The 24506-nt window shown below is 49.1% G+C and overlaps 1 protein-coding gene across 7 annotated transcripts in view; it reads left to right on the forward strand.

Annotated features, from left to right (window-relative positions):
* The window catches only part of LOC140897398 (fer-1-like protein 4), a 160462-nt gene that overhangs the window by 104597 nt on the left and 31359 nt on the right, over nt 1-24506 (forward strand). For all 7 annotated transcript variants that reach the window (XR_012154720.1, XM_073310004.1, XM_073310005.1 and 4 more), the window contains 10 exons: nt 958-1068; nt 1654-1781; nt 3034-3204; nt 4357-4511; nt 5886-6064; nt 14201-14286; nt 15075-15173; nt 15975-16216; nt 18899-19179; nt 21055-21155. Coding sequence is in view for 6 of the 7 variants with exons in the window: in XM_073310004.1 (XP_073166105.1) it covers nt 958-1068; nt 1654-1781; nt 3034-3204; nt 4357-4511; nt 5886-6064; nt 14201-14286; nt 15075-15173; nt 15975-16216; nt 18899-19179; nt 21055-21155 (1553 nt within the window). In the remaining variant the exon portion in view is untranslated. The remainder of the gene's footprint in view (nt 1-957; nt 1069-1653; nt 1782-3033; nt 3205-4356; nt 4512-5885; nt 6065-14200; nt 14287-15074; nt 15174-15974; nt 16217-18898; nt 19180-21054; nt 21156-24506) is intronic.

The raw sequence follows: 24506 nt of genomic DNA on the forward strand, positions 1-24506 counted from the left end.
CTACTAGGAGATGCATGAGGCTTAACCACAGACAACAGTGGCTCTGCCCACCTCTCCAGTGTCTCTGAGCTCACAAAACCGCCTCTCCCTGACATTTGGGGCCTGCCAGCTTTAGTTTAAGGTCTCTTTGAGGCAGTATTTAGCTGTGTTTAGTGCTCTGTTACTGCTGAGTGTTTATTGTCTGCCTCTGGTGAAATTTAACCTGGATCATGCCTGGATGGTGCCGCCCTAAAGATGGCTTAAATAATGTGCATCAAAGTCGTTGGAGGGGAGGGCATGGGCCTGCTCTGTTGTGTTGACACCCCAGGCTATGAATTAGCAGGTAATCCTCAGTGCTGGCCTGTGTGGACATTTGTTCTGTTACCCTCCTCCCTCTGATTGTTTGTTACACTTGTGTCCCTAGTCTTTAGATGGGAAGCTGTCTGGGGTAAGGACTCTGTACAGGTCTTGGCTGGCACCTCTGCATGCTACCATGACACATGATTAGTTATAATTTGTACTATTACTTTGGAAATCCTTCCTTCAGCAAAGGCCTTTTCCACTCATCCATGGTCTCCTGAAGTGTCCGCTCCCGAGACTGACTTCAGAGGAGTGATTAGGAGGTAACTGTGAATAGCCTGGCTCCCTGCCCTCCTCTGCAGGCCAGCCCCAGGTTGTCATGGGATGGGGGTAAGTTCCCTGTAGAGTAGCCTGTCTCTTAGGAAAGAAGATCAAGTCTGCTGACCTGAGTGTGTGAGAGAGGCCCTGGCTGTCTCTTTGGGAACATAACACGTTGTGTAGCACTATCTGGCCTGGTACAGGGCACAGACACACATGTAATCTGCCAGTTTCAATTTGACAAAATTGAGGTGGTGCTACGGATCAAATCCTGGGCATTACAATTTGCTTGAAATATTTTCTGTAGAAGGGTATTGATCCCCACAATGTTGCTGTTCCTGTTCAATGTCTCCACTGCAGGGTTCATTCTTTGTTTATCCTGCTGAGGAGGCAGGTACAGAGCACAAGATCTCACAGGGTGTTCCCAGAAACAGACCCATCAAGGTGCTTGTCCGAGTTTATATTGTTAAGGTAAGTGACTGCATTGAGTCCTGGAGACCTTGTCCAGATCAGCAGCTAGAGAATCCCTGGCCATCCCACAGCCTGTATTCATGGAACCAGCAAAACTGAGACTGGAGAAGCCCTTGCTGTTGGGTCCCAACTAGTCGCTTCATTTCCAGCCAGCCGTTTGGCCCATAGCAGCATTGGTCCCCACAGGATCTTTTCTAGAGCTTTGTCCAGTTTAGAGTCAAGTGTCTGAAGTGCTGGGGTTTCCACCGTCCTCCCTAGGGAGACAATCTGCCCACTCCCGAACCTCCAAAGGGCACTGGAACTGCCGATGGGGCATTCCCCATGCTCTGCCTAGAGTCAGTACCTGGGAGATGAACTGGCAATTCTGCTCTCGCTCCCTGGCTAAGGGCTTCCGTACTGATACATGACTAGCGTGTCCTCGAGAGATTCATCTGCTGCCTGTGGCAGACAGGATCGGAGGTCTCGGTGCTCCACCTCAGAAACTCCTCAGTAGCCCTGTGCCCTGCACGTGCTCTCACTTGGCCTGGACGTCACGGCTGTGGCTGTGGATGTCAGCCCCAGCACCTCCTGTCTTGTGTATTTTAGGCAACGAACCTGGCTCCTGCAGACTCCAACGGCAAGGCAGATCCCTATGTGGTGGTAATGCTTGGGCAAGAGCAGAAGGACACAAAGGACCGCTACATCCCTAAGCAGCTCAATCCTGTGTTTGGCGAGTAAGGAGCCAGCTGTATCTTGGGTCATGTTTAATGGGAACAGCCTCTTCCCTGGTGCATCTTGGAAAGGCTGATGGCTGGGTCGCTGCACAGAGCCAACACTCTGAGCTCAGTGTGACATCGGGGCTTCTTTCTCTGTCCACTGGAGACTCTGTTACATTGGCATGTTGTGTAGCACTATCTCGAGAAGCCAGGGACTATGTCTCACACATCAGCAGCTCTGATGGGCTCTGCCCAGGGCTTCTGTAGGTGCATGTGTCTGACTGGCCTTCCACTCATATAGGCAGAACATCTGGGGTGTTGATACAGAAGCACCCCTAAATTCCATACCTGAGATACGGGCAAAGCAGCATAGTACCTCTAGAACCTACACTCAGGAGGGAACAGAGAGCAGGGAAACCCCTTTTTCCAAGGGGAAGAAAGGAGAGCCCCCGGCCTCTTCTCGAACAGCAAGAAATGGTGAGGAGAAAGGAGACCCCAGGCCCCTGGCAGCCAAAACCAGGGGAGCATTACACATCGTGACAGTGCAGGAACATCTGTGCAGCAGCAGGCCCCAGCTCCTTTGTGTGTTTGTGTCTCCAGTGGGGACACTGGCTGTGTTGCTGCTGCGGACTCAGGATCATGGGATTTGGAGCTTGGCCGTGGTTTCTAGGGTCTGATCTCCAAGGGAATCCTTGGGACAAACATTTAGAAATGGAGGGCAGAGTTCCACACACACAGATGTGCTCCTGGATGTGCCCCCAGGTTTGCACACACAGTCAGGGTGACTGCGGTGCAGATGGCTCACTGAATTGTACCCTGGGTGGAGATCTTAGCTTGTCCAAAGCGGGGGAAAGTAACGGGAGGCCATTGTAACCCGGCAGCCTATTATATCCCATTGTCATTGAAACACAGAGCAGAGTCACTGGAATGATGTACAATGAGCTCTTTGAAGTAAAAGGACCTGCTGATCAGGGCTGCCCGGCTCCTGCGGAGGTTACAGAACCAGGAGTGTCCAGCCCTATGTGTGGCAATGTGTTTGGAGCAGGGAATTAGACAGGAGAAGGTGCTGCCCCTTCTAGATATTTCCTTCCTGGGGAGCACCAGGCAGCTTGCTCAGAAGCTGGTGAGTTCTGTGGGGCAGGAGGACCGGAGCTTCACCAGCACTGCGCCCACAGACATGCGGTTCTGCCATCAGAGCCGGGGCAGGGAGGGAAACGTGCTTGATTTCCATCCTCTCTGCTGACTGAGTGTCTCTTTGCTTTGTATTCAGAGTTCTGGAACTGAGCATATCCTTTCCGATGGAATCTGAACTCACTATTTCAATATTTGACCATGATTTGGTTGGGTCTGATGATCTGATTGGGGAGACGAAGATTGACTTGGAGAACCGATTCTACAGCAAACACCGAGCTAACTGCGGAGTGGCCTCCCAGTATGACACGTACGTTCCCGGCAGCTCTGCAGGCTGCCTCTGCCCAGAGCGCTGGCTTTGCAGCTCCCATTGTCCGGGAATGGCGGCCGGTGGGAGCTGCGGGGGCGGAGCCTGCACTTCTGCAGGCTGCCACTGAACAAAAGGGCTCTACATTTAAAAAAAAATTACAACTTTTAATGCAAATGGACTGATTAAGTGACAGAGCAAATGCAAATCAGCAGTGCAGAAGTCTGGATGTGCTCCGGGAAACTAATGCGTGTATTGGTGCGTGTGTGTGCAGAGACCTGCACGTTTACCAGCGAGTCTGCAGGAGAGGCTCAAACTTGAAATCTCAGGTGCTGCAACATTGGCCAACCCAAGTCTCTGAAGCGATCTCTTGAAAATTGGTACATTTTGCATGTGGCAGCCAAGAATTATTATAACATGAACTTAAAAAATACATTCATACTAGTTATTCATGATTATAGTAATGATCCATTGACATCATTCATCATCCTGATCATTCCTTAAACATTTTTGAAACTGGGGTAATTCCCAAACAAAAAATTCAGTTACATTTATATTAAGGTTCCTAAACTAATCTTTGCCCCCCACCCCTCGAAAGCCCCCACTCAGTTGTACTGGGGAAGATTTTGTCTTGCTAAGTTGTTTAGACCCTTATAAAAAGAGCCACAGAAGAATAAGATAATGATTTCAATGCAGGGAAGTTTGGAAGTTCGAACAGAACAGGTTGCCTGTGAGCTTGCTATTTCTACAAGAGAGGACAGGACTTTATCACTTTGGATAGAGCCCCATGTATATGGACACCCTCCAGCAACTTTACATCCAGAATTTCCCAGCAAAGATCACTGCTGTCATTTCTTCTATTGCTTTTATTTGGCTAATGGGTGAAGTGAGGTGGGAGATTTCTCTTCATGGGCCTGTTACTGCCTCATTATCCAAGAGGGAGAGGTTCTTAGTCTCTTGATAAGCCAACAGCTTGCTTCATAACCTTCCCTAGGGAGCCTATAGGGAGTGCTTTCACAGTACTCTGGCAGCCCCACCCGCCTAGTGGAGAGTCTGCCAGAGGAGGCAGTTCTCACATCCCAGTAGAAATATTATCTATCGTGGCTACACCAGGGAGAATCGTGTACGTTTGAACCTCCTCTCCCCTCCCCACAGAGATGGCTATAACATGTGGCGAGATGCTTTCAAGCCCACCCAGATCTTGGAGAGTTTGTGCAAGAAGAGCTCTCTCCCCTCGGCAGAGTACAGGCGGGAGGAGGTCAAAGTGAACAACAAGATCTTCAAGGTCCCTCCTGAGGCTTTCCCTGAAGGTACCGTGTGTGTCTGGGGGGAGAGTTAACTCCAGGTGTTTTCAAGGGTGACCAGCTCTTGCCTTCTGTCAGGCCTTCAGCTGTGCGAGGCTCATGTCTTGGGGTGCACTCTGAGCCCCCCTTTCCTCACTGACTGGACCAACCACTCGGCCACTGTTAGCACGTTCTGAGGAGCTCCAGCAGCATGTTCAGAGCTGCACAGGCCACGCGAGACAATGTGGCCCCTGAACCAAGGCGTTCACAGTTGGAGGGCTGATTGTGAACCCCGTACTCACTTTGGTGAGCAGTCACTTATGTGAGTTTACCCACCAACTATGAGTAACTGCTCACTAACGTGAGTGGGGTTCACAATGTGACCTCAGATTAGACAGAGAATGGAGTTATACCAAGTGGCAACGTGGCCCAGACTGTGCAGTCCAAACACTAATTCCTAGCCGGTGCTTGAGCCTAGGGTGACCAGATGTCCCGATTTTATAGGGGCAGTCCTGATTTTGGGGTCTTTTTCTTATATAAGCTCCTATTACCCCCCACCCCCATCCCGATTTTTCGCACTTGCTGCCTGGTCACCCTACTTGAGCCCCATGGACCAGCTGGCCTGCTGAGCGTCAGCCCTTCACGCAGGCCATGTGTACTGGGTTTGGTTTGATTGTTTCTTTTAACACTCCCCCTGAGAGAGCTTTGCTTATTTTTCATTGAAGCTACAAGGGACAGTCCCTGTATGCAGCTGTTTGTGACCAGCTGTCCATCGTCGACAGGCTGACAGATCTCCTTACTGCATTTTCTTTGTGCTTTTATTTTCCATTATCCTTCATCTCATTCAGGCTGAACCACCTGTGCCTCACGCATGCCCCAGTCTCACTTACACATGGAGGGAGGCTGGATTTAGCTGCATAGGCTGAGCTGAACATGCAGCATATGGAAAACACCACAACCCACTTATCCCAACACCACACATGCGTGTGAAATGTAGCCTCCCATGAGAGCGTTCCGCTGGTCAGCGGAGATCTGGGGAGTTGAACTCCCCCCAGAGGGCAGGGACCCTGCTTTGGGAGGTTTGGTTCCCCCACTTCTCCTGTTCTGGGGGGTGGGGTAGCAGGTGCTCACTGTCATTTTCCCTTGTTTCTCTTTAGTTGAATCTTTACTCAAAAGATTTCTCCACCTCACTCTGCCTTCTTCATAAGCAGCTCCCTGGGCCTTTTAACCACTTCTCCTCTACACAGCTCTCCCCTTCTTCTTCCCCCCATTCCGTTGTTCTGTGTAGACGTTTGGTGTGCTCGGATGCTCCCGCCTTCTCCCTTACAGCTCTAGTCATCATTGTTGATCTGGCTGGCCGCATGTCTTTAGACCCTTCTGACTGGCTGCCTTGTGTTCCAGAGGCCTTTGTAAAAGACAAGAGAGAAATGGATGACGAGACGTGGTCAGCATATGATGAGCAGAAGGCTTTGTATGTCCTGCAGCACTGGGATGAGATGCCAGAGCTCGGGTACAAACTGGTCCCGGAGCATGTGGAGGTTCGGTCCCTTTACAACGCAGAGAACCCTGGACTCGTGCAGGTGAGGCTAATACATTTATTCACACCAGAGTACCTACCACTGTGCTCTAAGCCTAGAGAAGCTCTTTGGGCCGCCTGGTCACACCCTTAGCCAGAACGTGACTGTTCTTCACCATCTCCTCCCTGGGGCTTTGTCCAGTCCAGCAGGAACTGTCCCAAGCAATGGAGTTCCCACCTCTGCCCTTGGCAAACTGTTCCACACTGGACTAGATCTCATCAACAACAAAGGTTTCCTGACATTCAGCAGTTTCTCCCCCCATATCTTGCCTGTCTTGTCTACGTTTTCCTTTGCTCAGATTTGTCCAGCGACTCCTGACTCCCCCTGCAGCACCATAGGCAATTCTTCACCATATCTCAGGGTCACACCCTTCAACTGTTTGTCATTTTTCTGATAGTGAAGTGACCATCACTGAACACAGTAAATCATTGCCATCTCCTCGGAGTGCAGGGCTTTTCATCCTACGGACAGCAGCACACTGTGCTTGGAGAGCAGTGTGGTCTAGACTGTAGTGAATAGGGCACTGGACTGGGAGTCAGAAGACCTGTATTTCATTCCTGGCTCTGCCACTGATTGCGGTGTGACCTTGGGCAAGTCACTTTCCCTCTCTATGCCTCATTCTCCCAGTCTTTGCCTGTCTTGTGTCTTTATATTGCAAGCTCTTCAGGGCAGGGACATCCTGGCACAATGGGGCCTTGAGCTTGGCTGAAGCCTCTAGGCACTGCTGTAGTACAAATAATAATAAAAAACTAAGGACCCAGCGATCAGTTAATAACTTATAGATAAAGTGCAGCCACTTCTGGGGAAGAACTTGGCAGCATTTTAAAGTGAGCAACAGCACGGCTCAGTGGCTTCAAGTAAGGAGCTGAAATTAGACAGAATGTAATGTAGATAGGCATACATCATAGCTTTTAAGGCAAGAAGGAACCATTGTGCTCATTTAGTCTGACCTCCAGCATAGCACAGGCCAGAGAACCTCGGCAAGTGATTTCTGCTTGCTGTATCCAGCCCAGTAACTTGTGACTGAGCTAGAGCAGGTCATCTGGAGACAGACATCCAGTCTTGAGTTAAAGACTTCAAGTGAGAGAGAACCTGCCACATCCCTGGTAAGTTGTACCAGTGGGTAATTACCCTCACTGCTAAAACTTTTCACCTTATTTCCAGTCTGAATGGATCTAGCCTTTGGATCTTGTTCTGACTCTCTGCTAGACTGAAGAGCCCTCATCCATCTGCAGTCTTCTCCTCTCGTGGGTGTGTGTAGACACTTTTTAACATTCTCTTGGCTGAGCTGAATACCTTGATCTCTGTTAGTCTCTCGCTATATGGCAGGTTTTCCAGACCTCAAATCGTTCTTGTAGCTTTTATCTGAGTCTGCTCCAAGTTTTCAACATCCTTTTTGAAGTGTGGACACCAGAACTGTGCACAGTATTCCTGTAATGGTCTCACCAGTGCCGTTTAGAGAGGTAATGTGCACCTCTCTGGCCTTACTTGATATTCCCCTGTTTATAAATCCAAGGATTAAATTCATCCTCTTAGCCACATCATTGCACAGTGAGCTCCTGTTCAGTTGGTTATCTGTAAGGACCTCTTCAGTCTCTCTCAGTCTCTGTTTTCCAGGATACCGTCCCTTATCTTGTTAGTGTGGCCTGCATTCTTTGTTCCTCGATGAAGGACCTTCTATTGGTTGTATTAAAATTAGGTCAAGTGATTAAAAAAAATTAATTGCAATTAATCACATGATTAATCACACTGTTAAACAACAATAGGATACCATTTATTTAAATATTTTCTACATTTTCAAATATATTAATTTCAATAACAACATAGAATGCAAAGTGTACAGTGCTCACTTTATATTTATTTTTGATTACAAGTATTTGCACTGTAAAAAAAGACGTATTTTTCAATTCACCTAACACAAGTACTGTAGAGCAATCTCTTTATCATGAAAGTTGAACTTACAAATGTAGAAATATGAACAAAAAACCTGCATTCAAAAATAAAACAATGTAAAATGTTAGAGTCGACAAGTCCACTCAGTCCTACTTCTTGTTCAGCCAGTTGCTCAGACAACCAAGTTTGTTTACATTTGCAGGAGATAATGCTGCCTGCTTCTTGTTTACAATGTCACCTGAAAGTGAGAACAGGTGTTCTCATGGCACTGTGGTAGCCGGTGTTGCAAGATATTTATGTGCCAGATGCACTAAAGATTCATATGTCCCTTCATGCTTCAACCACCATTCCAGGGGACATGCGTCCATGCTGATGACGGGTTCTGCTCAATAACAGTGCAAAGCAGTGCAGACCAACACATGTTCATTTTCATTATCTGAGTCAGATGCCACCAGCAGAAGGTTGATTTTCTTTTTTGGTGGTTTGGGTTCTGTAGTTTCCACATCGGAGTGTTGTTCTTTTAAGACTTCTGAAAGCATGCTCCATACCTTGTCCCTCTCAGATTTTGGGAGGCACTTCAGATTCTTAAACCTAGGGTCAAGTGCTGTAGCTATTTTTAGAAATCTCACATTGGTACCTTCTTTGCATTTTGTGAAATCTGCAGTGAAAGTGTTCTTAAAATTAACAGCATGCGCTGGTCATCATCCGAGAATGCTGAAATATATGGCAGAATGCTGGTAAAGCAGAGAAGGGGACATATAATTCTCCCCCAAGGAGTTCAGTCACAAATTTAATTAACGCATTATTTTTTAAACAAGTGTCATCCATATAGAATCATGTCCTCTGGAATGGTGGGCGAAGCATGAAGGGGCATACGAATGTTTAGCATATCTGGCACGTAAATACCTTGCAATGCCGGCAACACAAGTGCCATGCAAATGCCTGTTCTCGCTTTCTGGTGACACTGTAAATAAGAAGAGGGCAGCATTATCCCTGTAAATGTAAACAAATTTGTTTGTCTGAGCTATTGGCTGATCAAGAAGTAGGACTGAGTGGACTTGTAGGCTCTGAAGTTTTACATTGTTTTGCTTTTGAGTGCAGTTATGTTACAAAAAAAGAAATCTACATTTGTAAATTGCTCTTTCACGTCAAAGAGATAACCCTACAGTACTGTATGAGGTGAACTGAAAAATACTATTTATTTTGTTTCATTTTTACAGGGCAAATATTTGTAATAAAAAATAATATGCATTTTGATTTCAGTTACAACACAGAATACAATATATATGAAAAGGTAAAAAAACATCCAAAATATTTAATAAATTTCAATGGGGTATTCTATGGATTAAAACTGTGATTAATTGTGATTAATTTTTTTAGATTGTAATTAATTTGTTTGAGTTAATTGCATGAGTTAACTGCGATTAATCAATAGCCCTAATTAAAATGCTTGCTATTTGTTTGAAACCTGCTGACCAACCACCCCAGACTGGTCTGTATCAGTGACCTGCCCTCTTCTCTGCGTACCGCTCCACCAGTGTTTGTGTCATCGTCCCACTGCATAAGTAACAATTGTATGTTTCCCCTTAGATAATGGATAACGATCTAGAATCGGGTTTGCCAAGATATCACGTTAATTTGACGAGTCCTATTTAAAAAAAAAATACACCACCGACAAATGCGGTGCGTGGTGCTAAGTACATAACTATCCTTTAGTTCCGGGTGTCAGCAGTCCCATGATTTTGCCCAGGGCTAATATCAGGCTAATCTAGGCCACCTGGATTGACTTCTTTAAATATTGGCCCAACATCAGCTTTCTTCCTGTTCTCTGGAACATCCCCAATATCATCTGTCCAGAAGTTGAGCCACTTCTTTTAAAACTCTTGGATGCACATTGTTCAGATCTGCTGATAGAAAACAAAACAAAACATAATTGCCCCAAAGGGAACTTGTCCAGGATTCCAGGTTATCGCCCTGCTTTGCAAAAGTGTTGGGAGATCTTTATAGCAAAGAAGAAGAAAGAGCGTGAGAGGCAGTGAATCTCCTCTATACATGTAGTCACTGCCATATGTCAGGGCTGTGGGCATGCACACATCTAGTTAGATCAGAAGTGGGCAAACTACGGCCCGCGGGCCACATCCGGCCTGCAGGACCCACTTGCCTGCGCCTTGAGCTCCTGACCTGGGAAGCTAGCCCCCAGCCCCTCCCATGCTGTTCCCCCTCCCCCACAGCCTCAGAGCCCCATGCTGCCGGCGCAATGCTCTGGGGGGCCGGGCAGCGCAGTTGCAGCATGGCTGGGCGGCATGGCTGTAGTTCTGCCAGCCACTGGTGATCCCGGCAGCGCGGTAAGGGGGAACGGGGGGTTGGATAGAGAGCAGGGGAGTTTGAGGGTGTGGTCAGGGATGTGGATAGGGGTCAGGGTGGTCAGAAGTCCCGGGGGGGGGGCAGTCAGGAATGAGGGCGGGGGTTGGATGGGGTGAGAGGGGGCAGTCAGGGGTGGAGGGTCTGGGGGTGGTCAGGGGACAGGGAGTAGGGAGTGGTGGATGGGGCAGGAGTCCCGGGGGAGCTGTCAGCGGGTGAGAAGCAGGGGGGTCAGATAGGAGGCGGGGGCCGGGCCATGCCTGGTTGTTTGGGGAGACAGCCTCCCCTAACCGACACTCCATACAATTTTGGAAACCCGATGTGGCCCTCAGGCCAAAAAGTTTGCCCGCCCCTGAGTTAGATTAATTGATTCTAAGTGCAGAAGTGACCCCCAGTATAACTGAGACCGTAGGATCTCCCTGTGTTTGAACTAGAGCAGATATTTTAGAAAAACATCCGCTCTTCATTTAAACGTTGCCAGTGATGGAGAATCCACCACAACGAGAGCAGAGTGAATTGGCATCTGAGTTAGCACCCACTGAAATGAGCCAGGCCATTCATCCCTCAGAACTGTTCTGTCAGGTTCTCCGCAGATTGAGCACCCCCCACCCCGTGTCACTCACATCACCTGGTGGAGGCATTCTTCGCACTCTGAACAGCTGGAGACTGACTGTAAATGACAGCTGAGACTCTAGAGAGCCTGCATCCCGGCTAGTCCCTCATGCTCCCAGAGGAGCACTCAGGGTAATGCCGGGTGCAGGAAACGAGACAGGACAGCAGAAATCGTACCTTCAAAAGGGGCAGCCGGGGGAGGTGAAGCACAAAGGGCAACACCAGGCATTAATGATGTACTGTGTGTGGCTCCATCGCTGTGTGCTGCTGAGATGCTGTCCGGGGCACGCTCCCAGCTCTCCATCTCTCCCCCAAACGCCTGGTGAGTACGGCTACGGACATCACCAGTAACATGGTGAGAACCGGGCCTGATAATGGACCGCAACACGCTGGCAGCATAGCCAAAGCTACGGCATCACATCCTGCAACAGGGAGCTGAGAGTCTCTCTGTACGGCATGGATGAGACCACACCGACGTTCTGCAGCTAGGCTCCTGGATCTCGCAGGCTGGCTGGATCTGTGCAGAACTTGGGTGAGAGCCCTGCAGCGAGGAGGAAGTGGTTGTGGTGACTCAGCAGGTAGCCCTCGTCCTTGGCCAGGACAGATTCAATACACAGGTGTGTGGCTGGGGCGCTCAGCTCTGGATGAGCTGTACAATGGAGAGCCTTATCGTATTGAGCAAGGCCTGTCTTTCAAAGGCAGCACCTCACTTGCTGATGCTACAGAACTGCATTGGTGTATATAGATGCCAAATGGCTAGCTGGCTATCGCAGGAGGCAGGGTGTCCTAGTGGCTAGAACACTGGCCTGGAACTCAGCAAACCAGAGTTCTTTTCCTGCTTCTGGTCTTATGGGTGATCTTGGGCAAATCACGTCGCCTCCCTGGGCCTTAGTTTCCCATCTGTAAAATGGGGCTAATGATACTGATGTCCTTGGTACCGCACTTTGAGATCCTATGTAAATTCACAGTGATCATCTCATCTGATCTCCTGTTCAGCACAGGCCAGAGAACGTCCCCACAATAATTCCTAGTGCAGGGCTTTGAGAAAAACAGCCAATTGATTTCAAAATTGTCAGTGCTGGAGAATCCACGTGACCCTTTGTAAATTGGTCCAATAGTTACTCACTCACTATTTAAAAATGTTCACCTTATTTCCAGTCTGAATTTGTCTAGCTTTCCACTGGATCATGTTAGACCTTTCTCTTAGACCTTTCTCTGCTAGGTTGAGAGCCCATTATTAAATATTTGGTCCCCATGGTGGTGCTTATAGACTAATCAAACCCTTACCTTAACCTTCTCTTTGTTAAGCTAAATAGATTGACCTGAGTCTCTCATGATCAGGCAGGTTTCTAATCCTTTAATCTTTCTTGTGGCTTTCTTTGAACTTTCTCCAATTTATCAACATTCTTCTTGAATTGTGAGCACCAGAATTGGACCCAATTCCAGTAGCGTTCACATCTGTGCCAAACACAGAGGTAAAATAACCTCCCTATTGCTACTGGTGATTCCCCAGTTTATACATCCCAGGATCACATCAGCTCTTTTGGTCACAACACCACAATGAGAAAAGGAGTACTTGTGGCACCTTAGAGACTAACCAATTTATTTGAGCATGAGCTTTCGTGAGCTACAGCTCACTTCATTGGATGCATACTGTGGAAACTGCAGCAGACTTTGTGTGTATATAAAGTCTGTGTGTATATAAAGTCTGCTGCAGTTTCCACGGTATGCATCCGATGAAGTGAGCTGTAGCTCACGAAAGCTCATGCTCAAATAAATTAGTTAGTCTCTAAGGTGCCACAAGTACTCCTTTTCTTTTTGCGAATACAGACTAACACGGCTGTTACTCTGAAACACCACAATGGGAGCTCTTGTTCAGCTGATTGTCCACCACGATTCCCAAATTTTTTTCAGTGTCCCTGCTTCCCAGGATAGAGCCCCCCATCCTGTAAGTATGGCTGACCGTCTTTGTTCCCAGATGTATACATTTACAATTAGCCCTGTTAAAACTCATATTAGATTAAATCTCAGGAAAAACTTCCTATCTGTAAGAACAGACGACAATGGAACAGATGTCTAGGGAGGTCATGGAAGCTCCTTCACTGGAGGTTTTCAAAAGGAGGCTGGAGAGCATCTGTCTTGGATGGTTTAGACACAACAAGTGCTGCATCTTGGCAGGGGGTTAGACTAGATGACCCTTGTGGGCCCTTCTAACCCATGGTTTTATGATATTGTTTGCTTGTGCCCAGTTTGCCAAGCAATCCAGAATACTCTGTATCAGTGACCTGCCCTCTTCACCATTTATCACTCCCCCAATGTTTTGTGTCATCTGCAAACTTTATCCGTGATGATTTTATGTTTTCTTCCAGGTCATTGAGAAAAATGTTAACTAACATAGGGCCAGGAACAGATTTCTGTGGGACCCTGCTACAAACACACCCACTCAATGATGATTCCCCATTTACAATTGTATTTTGAGACCTATCAGTTAGCCAGCTTTTAATCCATTTAATGTGTGCCATGTTAATTTTATATCATTCTAGTTTAATCAAAATGTCATGCAGTACCAAGTCAAGCGCCTTACAGAAGGCCATGTATGTTATGCCATCATTATTACATTTATCAACCAAACTTGTAATCTCATAAGAAAAAGATATCAAGTTAGTTTGGCAGGGTCTATTTTCCATAAACCCATGCTGATTGATTATATTACTCTCCTTTAATTCTTTATGAATCAAGTCCCATATCAACCGTTTCATAATCTTGTCCAGGATCAATATCAGACTGATGGGAAGCCAAGCCAGGGAGGGGGGGTGAGATGTTTTAGTAGAGAGCAAATGAAGGTTGCCACTGACAAGTATAAAACATCCAGTGAAGTGATGCTATTGTGAGATAGAAGAGAAATGTTCTATTTCAGTTTTACATAATAAATAACTTGTATTCAACCATTTTGTAAGGACACTGGTGAACCTCATGGTAACAACGTCCTGAGCAGACATTATTTCTTAAAATACTCCCCCCCGCCCCGCCATAAGGAGACATTTTAAATACAAGCAACTTCTACAATGTGGGCAGGCCGTTCCCAGTGATGGCAGGTGCTCTCTGTGTCCTGACAGGCTTGCCTTGAGGGTTGCTGTGACCCAGAAGTGTGAGGAAGGGTCAGTGGTGTTGGGAAGAGGGTTCTCTGGAGGTTAGGGAGTGGGAGAGTAAATCTGTTTGTGAATTCAGCCTTGATGAATCCTTTGAAACAGCTCAGCCCTTTCCTTTCTGCAGGGCTCCCTCCACATGTGGATTGACATGTTTCCAAACGACGTCCCAGCACCTCCCCCTGTCAATATCAAGCCACGGCTGCCAATCAGGTACAGACCTGTAGGAGATGGGGACAGAGCCATTTCAAACCCAGTGTTTATACCGCAGCCTGGGGTCCTGCTCTGCATGACTCCCATGCAGTCTGTGCCCATGAAGGGTGTGGCTGGGTGAGAAGGGCAGTCTAACTGATCTGTCAGCCTGGGAGGCTCACACTGCTTCAGCTCTGGGACCCTGGCACATCTCCATGGCTTCCTCTCTGTGCTGGTGCAGGGGGGCTGCAGGCCTCACCTCATCCTGCTCTCCCGAGGGACTCCCTCTGTCCCCGCATGCCGTGTGGCTGAGAGGAGGGAAAGCTGCTCCTGCCTCTCACACAGACATGGCTGGGAGGAGAGGGGTCCCCTGGGTTTACGCCTGCTCCCGGCAGAGACCAAACCCCAGACAGCAGTGTCGGAGCTGAAGCAGTACCACTGGCCACGCACAGCTCAGCACTGGTGCCTCGAAAACCCAAGGCTGGGCCATGACTTTTCTTCTTGCTGCTGTTTCTGCCGGACACGTGCTGGGCAGATTCCAGGACGCTGGAGATGTGCTTTGGTTCAGACACTTCTTTGTACTCGAGTCTGCAAAACTGGGCCAGTGTGACATGAGAGGGGCCTTCCGCAAGGTGTCCTGGGCCCTGGCCTGAGCTGCAGAGGGCACAAGCATGGCACTAGGCTGGGTGGCCGGGCTGAGCGGGTGCTGCTGCAGGCCATGGTCCCAGGGGGGTAGTTTCGCCTGGCCCTGACAAACACTGAGCTGGAATGTGCTTCTCTAACCTGCCCTTGGCTTTCCCTCCTGGTAGTTACGAGCTACGCGTCATCATCTGGAACACAGACGACGTGGTTCTTGATGACGTTAATCCAATAACAGGAGAAACCTCCAGCGACATCTACGTGAAAAGGTGCCCGAGTTGATGGGGAATCGAATGACAGAGACAGCCGGAGGGTCGGAGAACGACTAGCTGGCCTGTCCAGTCTGACCCTGCCTGGATACTGTGCAGCACTCCCTACTGCCTGAGTCCCACAGACATCACCAGCCTCTCCTCGTATTTCACCAGCCATGGGGCCTCCACCTCCTGGGGGAGACTAACTCACTGTCGATTTAGTCTACCCATAAAGGCCTTGGCCCTGATACCAGCCCACGCTTGTTCTTCAGAACATGTCAGTCCTCATCCCTATGACCCCTCAGCTCTCTGAGCCGACCCAGGCACTGTCTCCCCTTTACGTGGTATGCAGATTCTACACATCTTGGACCAGCTTACCAAAGCGTGCCATTCCTTCCCGCATTTTTTGCATCAGCAAAAAAAACTGAGCCTAGTTGTGGGCTCAGTTCCTATTATTTAGAAAACCAAGTGCCTAATTTGTCCCCATAATCAGATACTGGACCATCTAAATGGTGGGGTTTGCACCCCCAAAAAAGAGAGGTTGGAGAGAGGCCCCTTTAGAGCCCTCATAATGGTTGTGGCCCAGCATAGACCTTACACCCCTGACATGCTCCTGTCTGCCATTCGAATCAGTTGAGCCTCGTTGGCTAAGCCCATTATTATTCTGAATAAGAGTTTGTTGCTGTGAGGTGCTGTCGAGCAGTGACTGAGCGCTACCCCTTGGCCTGGGACCCTTGCTCCACCACCCTGTGGCTTAGTGATGCTGCACTTGGGGCTGCTTTAACATGACAACTGATGTTAATTGAGCTTCTTCTGCAGCTGGATCAAAGGTCTGGACCATGAGAAACAAGAAACAGACGTTCACTTTAACTCCCTGACTGGGGAAGGCAACTTCAACTGGAGGTTTGTGTTCCACTTCAACTACCTCCCAACTGAGAAGGAGATCTCCTATAAGAAGAAGGACTCCATCTTCTCCCTGGAGGAATCTGAGTTCAGGGAGCCAGCTGTCCTGGTCCTTCAGGTCTGGGATTATGACAGGATTTCAGCGAATGACTTTCTAGGTACAGTATCCTCTTGCTGAGAGAAGGGGCTGTTTCTCTGTGCCTCGCCTTCTGCGCCTGCCCAGACCACCTGCCCTGAGCTTTGCAGGAAATGGCTCCCAGTCAAGATGAGCTGGGGCTGCAGGGAGCTCATTTACCCTCTTTTGCGTTTGCAGGCTCCCTCCTGGCCCACTGGTAGAACTTGTGTTTACAGCACCAGGGTCCTACCAGATTCCAGTTGACTCCTGGCATTGGGATTAAACTCTCTCATTCAGACCAGTTATTCATCTTCTGACCCATCTCTGCACTGTGCAGTACTGTTCCCCCTAACCGTGGAACAGGGGGCGAGTGAGCAGCTTCTTCCAAAGCTGACCCCACTGGGGCTCTGCATAGTGACCTTCACCTTCTCTCTGGCTCTTGCCTAGCCACCTTCCTGCTGCCTCTGAGCTCCCCCTGTCCAGGGACTTGGAGCCCTCATGCGGCTTTTGAAATACTGTTGTGTCCAAGGGTCAGCCTGAACCAGGGCCTTTGATTGAAGGGGGAAGCCTTCAGCTAGAGGTGGTGGCTGGTGATGCTGATGGCACTTAGATGGCGGCACTTAGATGGCACCACTTAGATGCATCCGATGAAGTGAGCTGTATGTCACGAAAGCTCATGCTCAAATAAATTGGTTAGTCTCTAAGGTGCCACAAGTACTCCTTTTCTTTTTAGATGGCATGGTGGCAGGTGCCTTAGAAATACCAGGAACAGACTGCTGACAAGTCTTCTCTCCTTTCAGGATGTTTCTTTCATTCTCAGACTGTGCAGCAAATGCTCCCCACTTCCATTATGCTTAAGTTATCCAAACTTTGAACCTCGGCACTAAACACTAGGCCCTCTGAGGGGAACATAAGCATATGGATGTGCTATACTGCAAGCATAATAATACAGAAGGTTGGCAATTTTCTGCTGAAACAGTTTTGTTTGAAAATGCCAATTCATTGAACCTGAAGCGTTTCTTGGATGCATCTCAGATTTAGCCATTTTCAGTGTGTTCTCTGGGAAAGCTGCCACCTTACCAGGCTGCAAATGAGCCCAGAGTTCATGGGGCCACAGCTCTGAGACAGCCCCACCATACAGGCTGCCCTGTGCTCAGGAGACCCCAGTCTTCCAGAGTCTAGGACTCCAGGGCACACAGCCAAGCAGGGCTTCCAGGCTCCTGCTGTGGAGCCAGGAGCCTGAAAGCCCTGGGAGCCCTGGCTCAGCTCTTGGTTCCACAGCCGGGAGCCTGGAAGGGCTGAGAACTCCCTCTTCCAGGCTTCCTGCTGCAGAGCCAGGAGCCCAGAGCCAGGGTATCTTGTCCCCATGGTGAGGATGCCTCAGAGCTGCAGGCCCTGAGAGCCTCTGGTGCTGCTGGGTGAAACTGACATAGAGGTTCTGATCACAGCAGCAGTGAAACTGACAAGAATGGCATTTGCAATATTGCTGTAGCAGGGGTGGTCCCAGGATATCAGAGAGACAAGCTTGTCTCTTTCACCAGCTGAAGTTGGTCCAATAAAAGATATTACCTCCCCCACCATGTCTCTTCAAGAATGTCAGTTTTATTCAGCTGCTGTCAGAGTCCCAGGAGCTGGTTGTGTGTGGGAAACAGCATGCGTCAATGTTTCCGAAATAATTTTTATTCAGGATTTCTGGTTTTCAGGAAATTTCAAAAAATTTAGATTCGTTATGATTTGGAACAAAACCAAATTTCTAAAAATGAAATTTCCTGTGAGCTGGAAATCCTGCATTTCGTCCAGCTCTAGGCAACACCTTTAACCACGACAAAAGCTCCTTTTATTCATTAACCCATTGCCAATCAATTCAAAAGGCTTCATTGGCATGGAAAGGCATATAAAGCAAACCTGCTCAGCAGTAAAAAGAACGAGAAGTACTTGTGGCACCACAAATTTATTTGGGCATAAGCTTTCAAAAAGCTTTCATGAAAGCTTACGCCCAAATAAATTTGTTAGTCTCTAAGGTGCCACAAGAACTCCTCCTTCTTTTTGCTGATACCGACTAACATGGCTACCCCTCTGAAACCTGCTCAGCAGTGCCATCTACTGATGGCAAGAAGAGAACATTAGACCCAGAACATCTGGTATTTCTGGGACATGAGCTGCTTACATTTGTGACAAAGACACAAAATGAGGGAAAGAGAACAGGAGGGAGCTGGCGATGGTGCTGGCTGTAGCCTAAACAAAGCGTTCTCCCACCCCAGTGTCAAGATTTTATCATTCTGTACTGAACATGAGGGACAAGCTGGGGCATGAGAAGAAGGTCGATTTAGACCTAGAGGTACTGATGAGAGGCACAGTGTGGCACAGCTCAGGTGTGACTCTGTATAAGAGAGAGTGTGGTCAAATGGCTAGGCCGGAAGAGTGGGACTCAGGAGATCTGGTTTCTGTTCCAGGTTGTGCCACCAACTCAGCATGTGAGGCAAGTCACTTCCTCTCCCTCCGACCCTCAGTTTCCCCATCCCTAAAGTGAGGATAACACTGTTGATGGACCTTTGCTTTGAGAGCTACAAACAGAAATCACTGCCTCTGGTGGGAGTGTTACTGATTCTCTGGGGACTGGGATGGGTGCAGGCCAAGCAGCATGTTGATGCTGGCCCTAATGTGTTACTTGCATTGACACAAATGATCCACCCCTGAGGTTCTCACTTCCTGCCTGTCTTTGAAGGGTCCATTGAACTGAAGCTGAACGACATGGTGCGGGGAGCCAAGAGTTCTGAGCAGTGCACCATTAAGATGGCCAAGGAAAAGGCCACCCCCCGCTTCTCCATCTTCCGGAACAAGCGGATGAGGGGCTGGTGGCCCTTCATCAAACTGAAAGACCAGGAAGATGAGGAGCGAGAGGAGCGAGAGGCCAAGGAGAAGAAGAAGAAGAAGAAGAAGAGGAGGTCGATGAAGCCAGAAGACATTGAGTTTGCAGACCCCAGTGGGAACAAGTACCTCCTGACGGTAAGGAGCAGGAGAGAGGGGCAGAGCCCCTGTCTGTGAGGCAGTGCTCAGTACCTGCCTGCCTGAGTTGTGGGGAGTGTGAGGCCTGCAGCTGGCACGGACTGGGCCATGGCTAACTGCAAAAGCTTTGTAGTGGGCGTGGGGCTGTGTGCCCCAGGACTGATGGGCATGGCAGAGAGCCTTGTAGCTCAGTGCTCTCAGCCTCCAGCTCAGCACTGTTCACAGCTTGTTTGCTTAGCTGAGCAGTCTGCTGGGGGCAGCAGGGTCTATGGGAGGTTTTTCCTGCCGTGCAGATGAGAGGAGGAGGGCTGGAGTGAAGGCATTGTCATTGGTGGGGGTGCAGCTGCTTCTCTGAGTCCCCTTTTCCTGGGCACAGGGCAGCCTCCTCCCCGGGCTGGTTCCAGCTTCCTGCCTGGGTTAGCAAGAAGTCAGGCCTGGTTCCCCAGTGAGCTCCAGCTGCCTGGATCTCACAGACGTTTCACCCTTCCCTGCCTGGTCTGTGATTCCTGTCAACAAGCACAGGAGGGAGCATGGGGTTGGCTGCCCCAGGGTCCCCCTGGGACTCAGACAGAGCCTAACACTGGCAGTTACTGAATCAGCCATAGCGGTGAGATGTGATCATAGAATCCTAGAATATCAGGGTTGGGAGGGACCTCAGGAGGTCATCTAGTCCAACCCCCTGCTCATAGCAGGACCAACCACAACTAAATCATCCCAGCCAGGGCTTTGTCAAGCCTGATCCTAGACTTGACAAACATTTCCCCCGAAGGCCCTGAGCAGTCTCCTGTGGTTTGACTGAGGACGCTTCCCCCAAGGGCAGGAATATTTGGTAGCCGGGGATGTGGGGCTAGGAGCTGAAATGGCCCCTGACCTTGGCAATGACTAGTTGGAGTTTCCCAGCAAGGGAGAGGGTAGCCAGGAGGTCCTGGGACTCTGAGGGGCCGTGGACAGGGCATGTGAAAATCAGCAGGTGTGGGGAGAGGTGCAGCCAGGATCTCAGCAGGGGGAAGGGGAAGAGGGCTGCAGCCTGGCATGCTGCTGATATGCCTGCACCAGGTTCCCCCGCCCGCTGCATAAACCAGCCAGGTGCCAGGAGCTGAGGAAGCATGCCAGCAATGCGCCCGTGTTCACAACTCCACGCAGCAGCACCTAGCGCTGTCCCGGTGGGACCCGGCTGCGTGGTGGAGTGCAGGCTGGGTTCAGTGTGCCAGGAGGAAGGTCGTGTTCACTCCCAGTGGGCTGCTGGACAACAGCTCTGGCTTCTCTCACTGGGCAAGTGGAAGAGGGAGGCCTTTTGTGCCTGATCTCTGGAGAGGGCAGTCATTGTGCCGAGCACTTGTCTCGAGTGGTCATTCACCGGTCCTATGGAGTCTCTGCTCAGGAGGATATGTCTAAAGCACCAGGAACGGCACTGTGACAGGGGGTATCAACCCGCACTGGGCAAACGGGGCGGCACTGCTCGACACGCCGACCCCCCATGACAGGCACAGTGCACAGAGCCCTGCGCTGGGCAGCTCCTGCCCTAGGAGATGAGCCTCGAGGAGGTGGCTCCATGGGCAGGGCAGCCTGCCAGGGCTCTGGTGTCTGGATGCTTCCTTGACTTGCTCCTGGTGGTGCTGGCGAGAAGTGAGTATTGGGAGTGTTGTGAGAGGCTCCGGAGGGCACTTTTCAAAGAGGCCAGAAAGGCCCCGAGGGGCAGATTTTCAAAGGTATTTAGGTGCCTATAGACACAGATTTTCAAAGTGCCTGAGCAGGTTTGGTGCCTGACTCCCACTGAGCGACTGTTGAAAACCTGGCCCTGCAACTCTAGATGAGACAGTATCAGCCTGGCTCGTCCTGAAGACGTGAGTGTGTCTCAAGTGTGTTTCTCTGCAGGGTAAAGTGGAAGCTGAGTTCCAGCTATTGACTGTGGAGGAGGCCGAGAAGAGCCCCGTTGGTCTGGGCCGAAAAGAGCCTGAACCCCTGGAGAAGCCCAAGTGAGTATCAATCATAGAATCACAGGAGTGGAGGGAACCTCAAGAGGTCGTCTAGTCCAGTCTCTTGCACTCGTGGCAGGACTAAGTATTATCTAGACCAATCCTGCCAGGTGTTTGTCTAACCTGCTCGTAAACAGCTCCAATGATGGAGATTCCACAACCTTCCTGGGCAATTTATTTCAGTGCTTAACCACCCTGGAAGTTTTTCCTAATGTCCAACCCAAACAACCCTTGCTGCAATTTAAGCCCATTGCTTCTTGTCCTGTCCTTAGAGGTTAAGAAGAACAATTTTTCTCCCTCCTCCTTGTAACAACCATTTATGTAAAGGAAAACTGTTATCATGTGTCCCCTCGGTTGTCTCATCTCCAGACTACACAAATCCAATTATTTCAAACTCCCCTCATAGGGCATGTTCCCTAGACCTTTAATCATTTTTGTTGCTCTCCTCTGGACTTTCTCCAATTTGTTCCCATCTTTCCTAAAATGTGGTGCCCAGAACTGGACACAATACTCCAGTTGAGGCCTAATCAGTGCGAAGTAGAGCAGAAGAATTACTTCTCATGTCTTGCTTACAACACTCCTGCTAATACATCCCAGAATGAGGTTTGCTTTTTTTGCAACAGTCCTACACTGTTGATTTATATTTAGCTTGTGATCCACTATGATCCCCAGATCCCTTTCTGCAGTACTCCTTCCTAGGCAGTCATTTTCCATTTTGTATGTGTACAATTGACTGTTCCTTCTTAAGTAGAGTACTTTGCATTTGTTCTTATTGAATTTCATCCTATTCAGACTATTTCTCCAGTCTGTCCAGATCATTTTGAATTTTAATCCTATCCTCCAAAGCCCTTGCAACCTCTCCCAGCTTGGTATTGTCTGCAAACTTTATAAGTGTACTCTCTATGCCATTATCTAAATCATTGATGAAGATATTGAACAGAACCGGACCCAGAACTGATCCCTGCGGGACCCCACTCATTATGCCCTTTCAGCATGACTGTGAACCACTGATAACTGCTTTCTGCTAACAGTTTTCCAACCAGTTTTGCACCCACCTTATAGTAGCTCCATCTAGGTTGTATTTCCCTAATTTGTTTATGAGAAGGTCATGTGAGATAGTATCAAAAGCTTTACTAGGGTCAAGATATACCACATCTACCGCTTCCCCCCATCCACAAGGCTTGTTAGCTTTTCAAAGAAAGCTATCAGGTTGGTTTGACCTGATTGGTTCTTGACAATTCTATGCTTTTACTTATCACCTTATCTTCTAGGTGTTCGCTAATTGATTGCTTAATTATTTGCTCCTTTATCTTTTTGGGTACAGAAGTTAAGCTGACTGGTCTGTAATTTCCCCGGGTTATCCTTATTCCCCTTTTTATAGATGGGCACTATATTTGCCCTCTTCCAGCCCTCTGGAATCTCTCCCGTCTACCATGACTTTTTGAAGAGAATTCCTCATGGCTCAGAAATCTCCTCAGTCAGCTCCTTGAGTATTCTAGGATGGATTTCAGCAGGCCCTGCCAACTTGTGCCATGTGCATGTGCCAGGCAGAGAGGCACTGGAATTTCAGGCTGGGGTTTGATACCATGCCTGCTCTCAGCTTGGGTCTGCCTGCGGCTGCACACAGGCACTGAGGGAAAAGGGAGGAGCTTTCAGACTTAATGGAACCAAGATCAGAATCCAGGGACTGTTGGGGACTCCGGGGCTCAGGCTGTAGACGGTGAAGCCATCTCCACTGAGGATGTGGGCTGAGTCCCTGGGGCGGAGCCATCCTGGCTGAGGCTGCAGGTGGAGTCCCTGGAGCACAGCTGTTCTGAGATATTTACTGAAACAAGCGATAGGGCTTGTGTATCACTGTAGTTGCGCCTGCACTAGGAGGGTACACTGATGTAACTACATTGGTTTTAGTGAGCTAGTTAAATTGGTGCAAAAATGGAGACCAGCCTTACTAACGAGGCCTTAGCTGCTCTGGTGGCTCAGCTGCCTGTGCAGTCATCCTGCAGGCCCTGCTGGTGTGTGCTCTGCATCCATCAGAAGATGAAAAGGGGGTGGGGGAGGGGGGATGAAAAGTCCCTCCCTCCCCCCAGGAGAGCCTATTTGTCACCTGCAGCGTGGGTGCCTTGCAGAACCCTGGTCTAGTGCAGGGTCCAGGCTCCAGAGAAAATAATACAAAAATAAGAATACCGATAACGATAAGTAAATACAAAGATTTTGTGGTCTGTTCAGAAGTGCCTGGCAGTCTGGATTTAGCCCACAGTCTGCCTATTAACTACCCCGGTCTAATGTCTGTGCAAGAATCCTACAAAGCCCCCAGATTGTGCTGGCAGTGAAGTGGATGCAGGGAATGGGGTCCTGTTTTGAAAGAATACATTGTAGGCACAGGCATCAATTTGAGTTTGGGGGCTCAGGGATACAGGCTGATCTGCACTGATCTGATACCTGGTTATTCGCAGCCCATGAGTAGCAGCAGCTAATGGTATGCTGTAGATTTCCAGGGCACTGAATTGGACTTGGTGTAGCTTTGCTTTGCTTTGTCTGAGCTCAGCGGCCTTTTCCATTCTCTGTTCTAGCCGTCCAAAAACATCCTTCAACTGGTTTGTGAATCCCATGAAAACCTTCATCTTTTTCATCTGGAAGCGGTACAAGAAGTACATCATTGCTTTGGTCATTATTGCTGTGGTGACTATCTTCCTGGTCCTTTTACTCTACACAATGCCTGGGTACATCAGCCAGAAGATCATCAACGGATAAGTGCGGTCAGAGACTGGTCTCCCCAGAGGACCATGGCTGTTGCTCCAGAAATTGACATTTTATACCAAATATTTTAAGGACAGGTTGCCAGTGGCTGAAGGTGCTGGGACTCTTTGTGAATGCTACATCGGGAGGGAGAGGAGCGGAGAAGCTGCCCTTTCTGGGTAGTTGTATTTCGCACTTAGAACTTGTGATAGACTGTGATTATAGCACTGTGGAGCAGAGCGATAATGATTTGGGTAAAATGTTTGGTTTTCATTAGTTGGGAGGAATCTGTCCCAGCTGGGGTTGGCTGTGGGGAGATTTGCAACGAATATCAGCTCTGTACCTCTCTCCCTTGCGCTAAGCAGAGGAGCCTCTCTTACAGGAGTGGGAGGAGCAGTGCTGCTTTCTCTGCATGGCGTCAGTGTAATAACGCGGAGCAGGGTGACCAGATGTCCCGATTTTATAGAGACAGTCCTGATTTTGGGAGCTTTTTCTGTTACCCCCCACCCCCATCCCGATTTTTGACACTTGCTGTCTGGTCACCCTAACGCAGAGGCTTTCCACCCAGAGAACTTAGCGCACTTCACAAGGTGGCGGAGCGTTCCTGTCCCCTTT

Source organism: Lepidochelys kempii, chromosome 13, assembly GCF_965140265.1.
Source record: "Lepidochelys kempii isolate rLepKem1 chromosome 13, rLepKem1.hap2, whole genome shotgun sequence".
Lineage (NCBI taxonomy): Eukaryota > Metazoa > Chordata > Testudines > Cheloniidae > Lepidochelys > Lepidochelys kempii.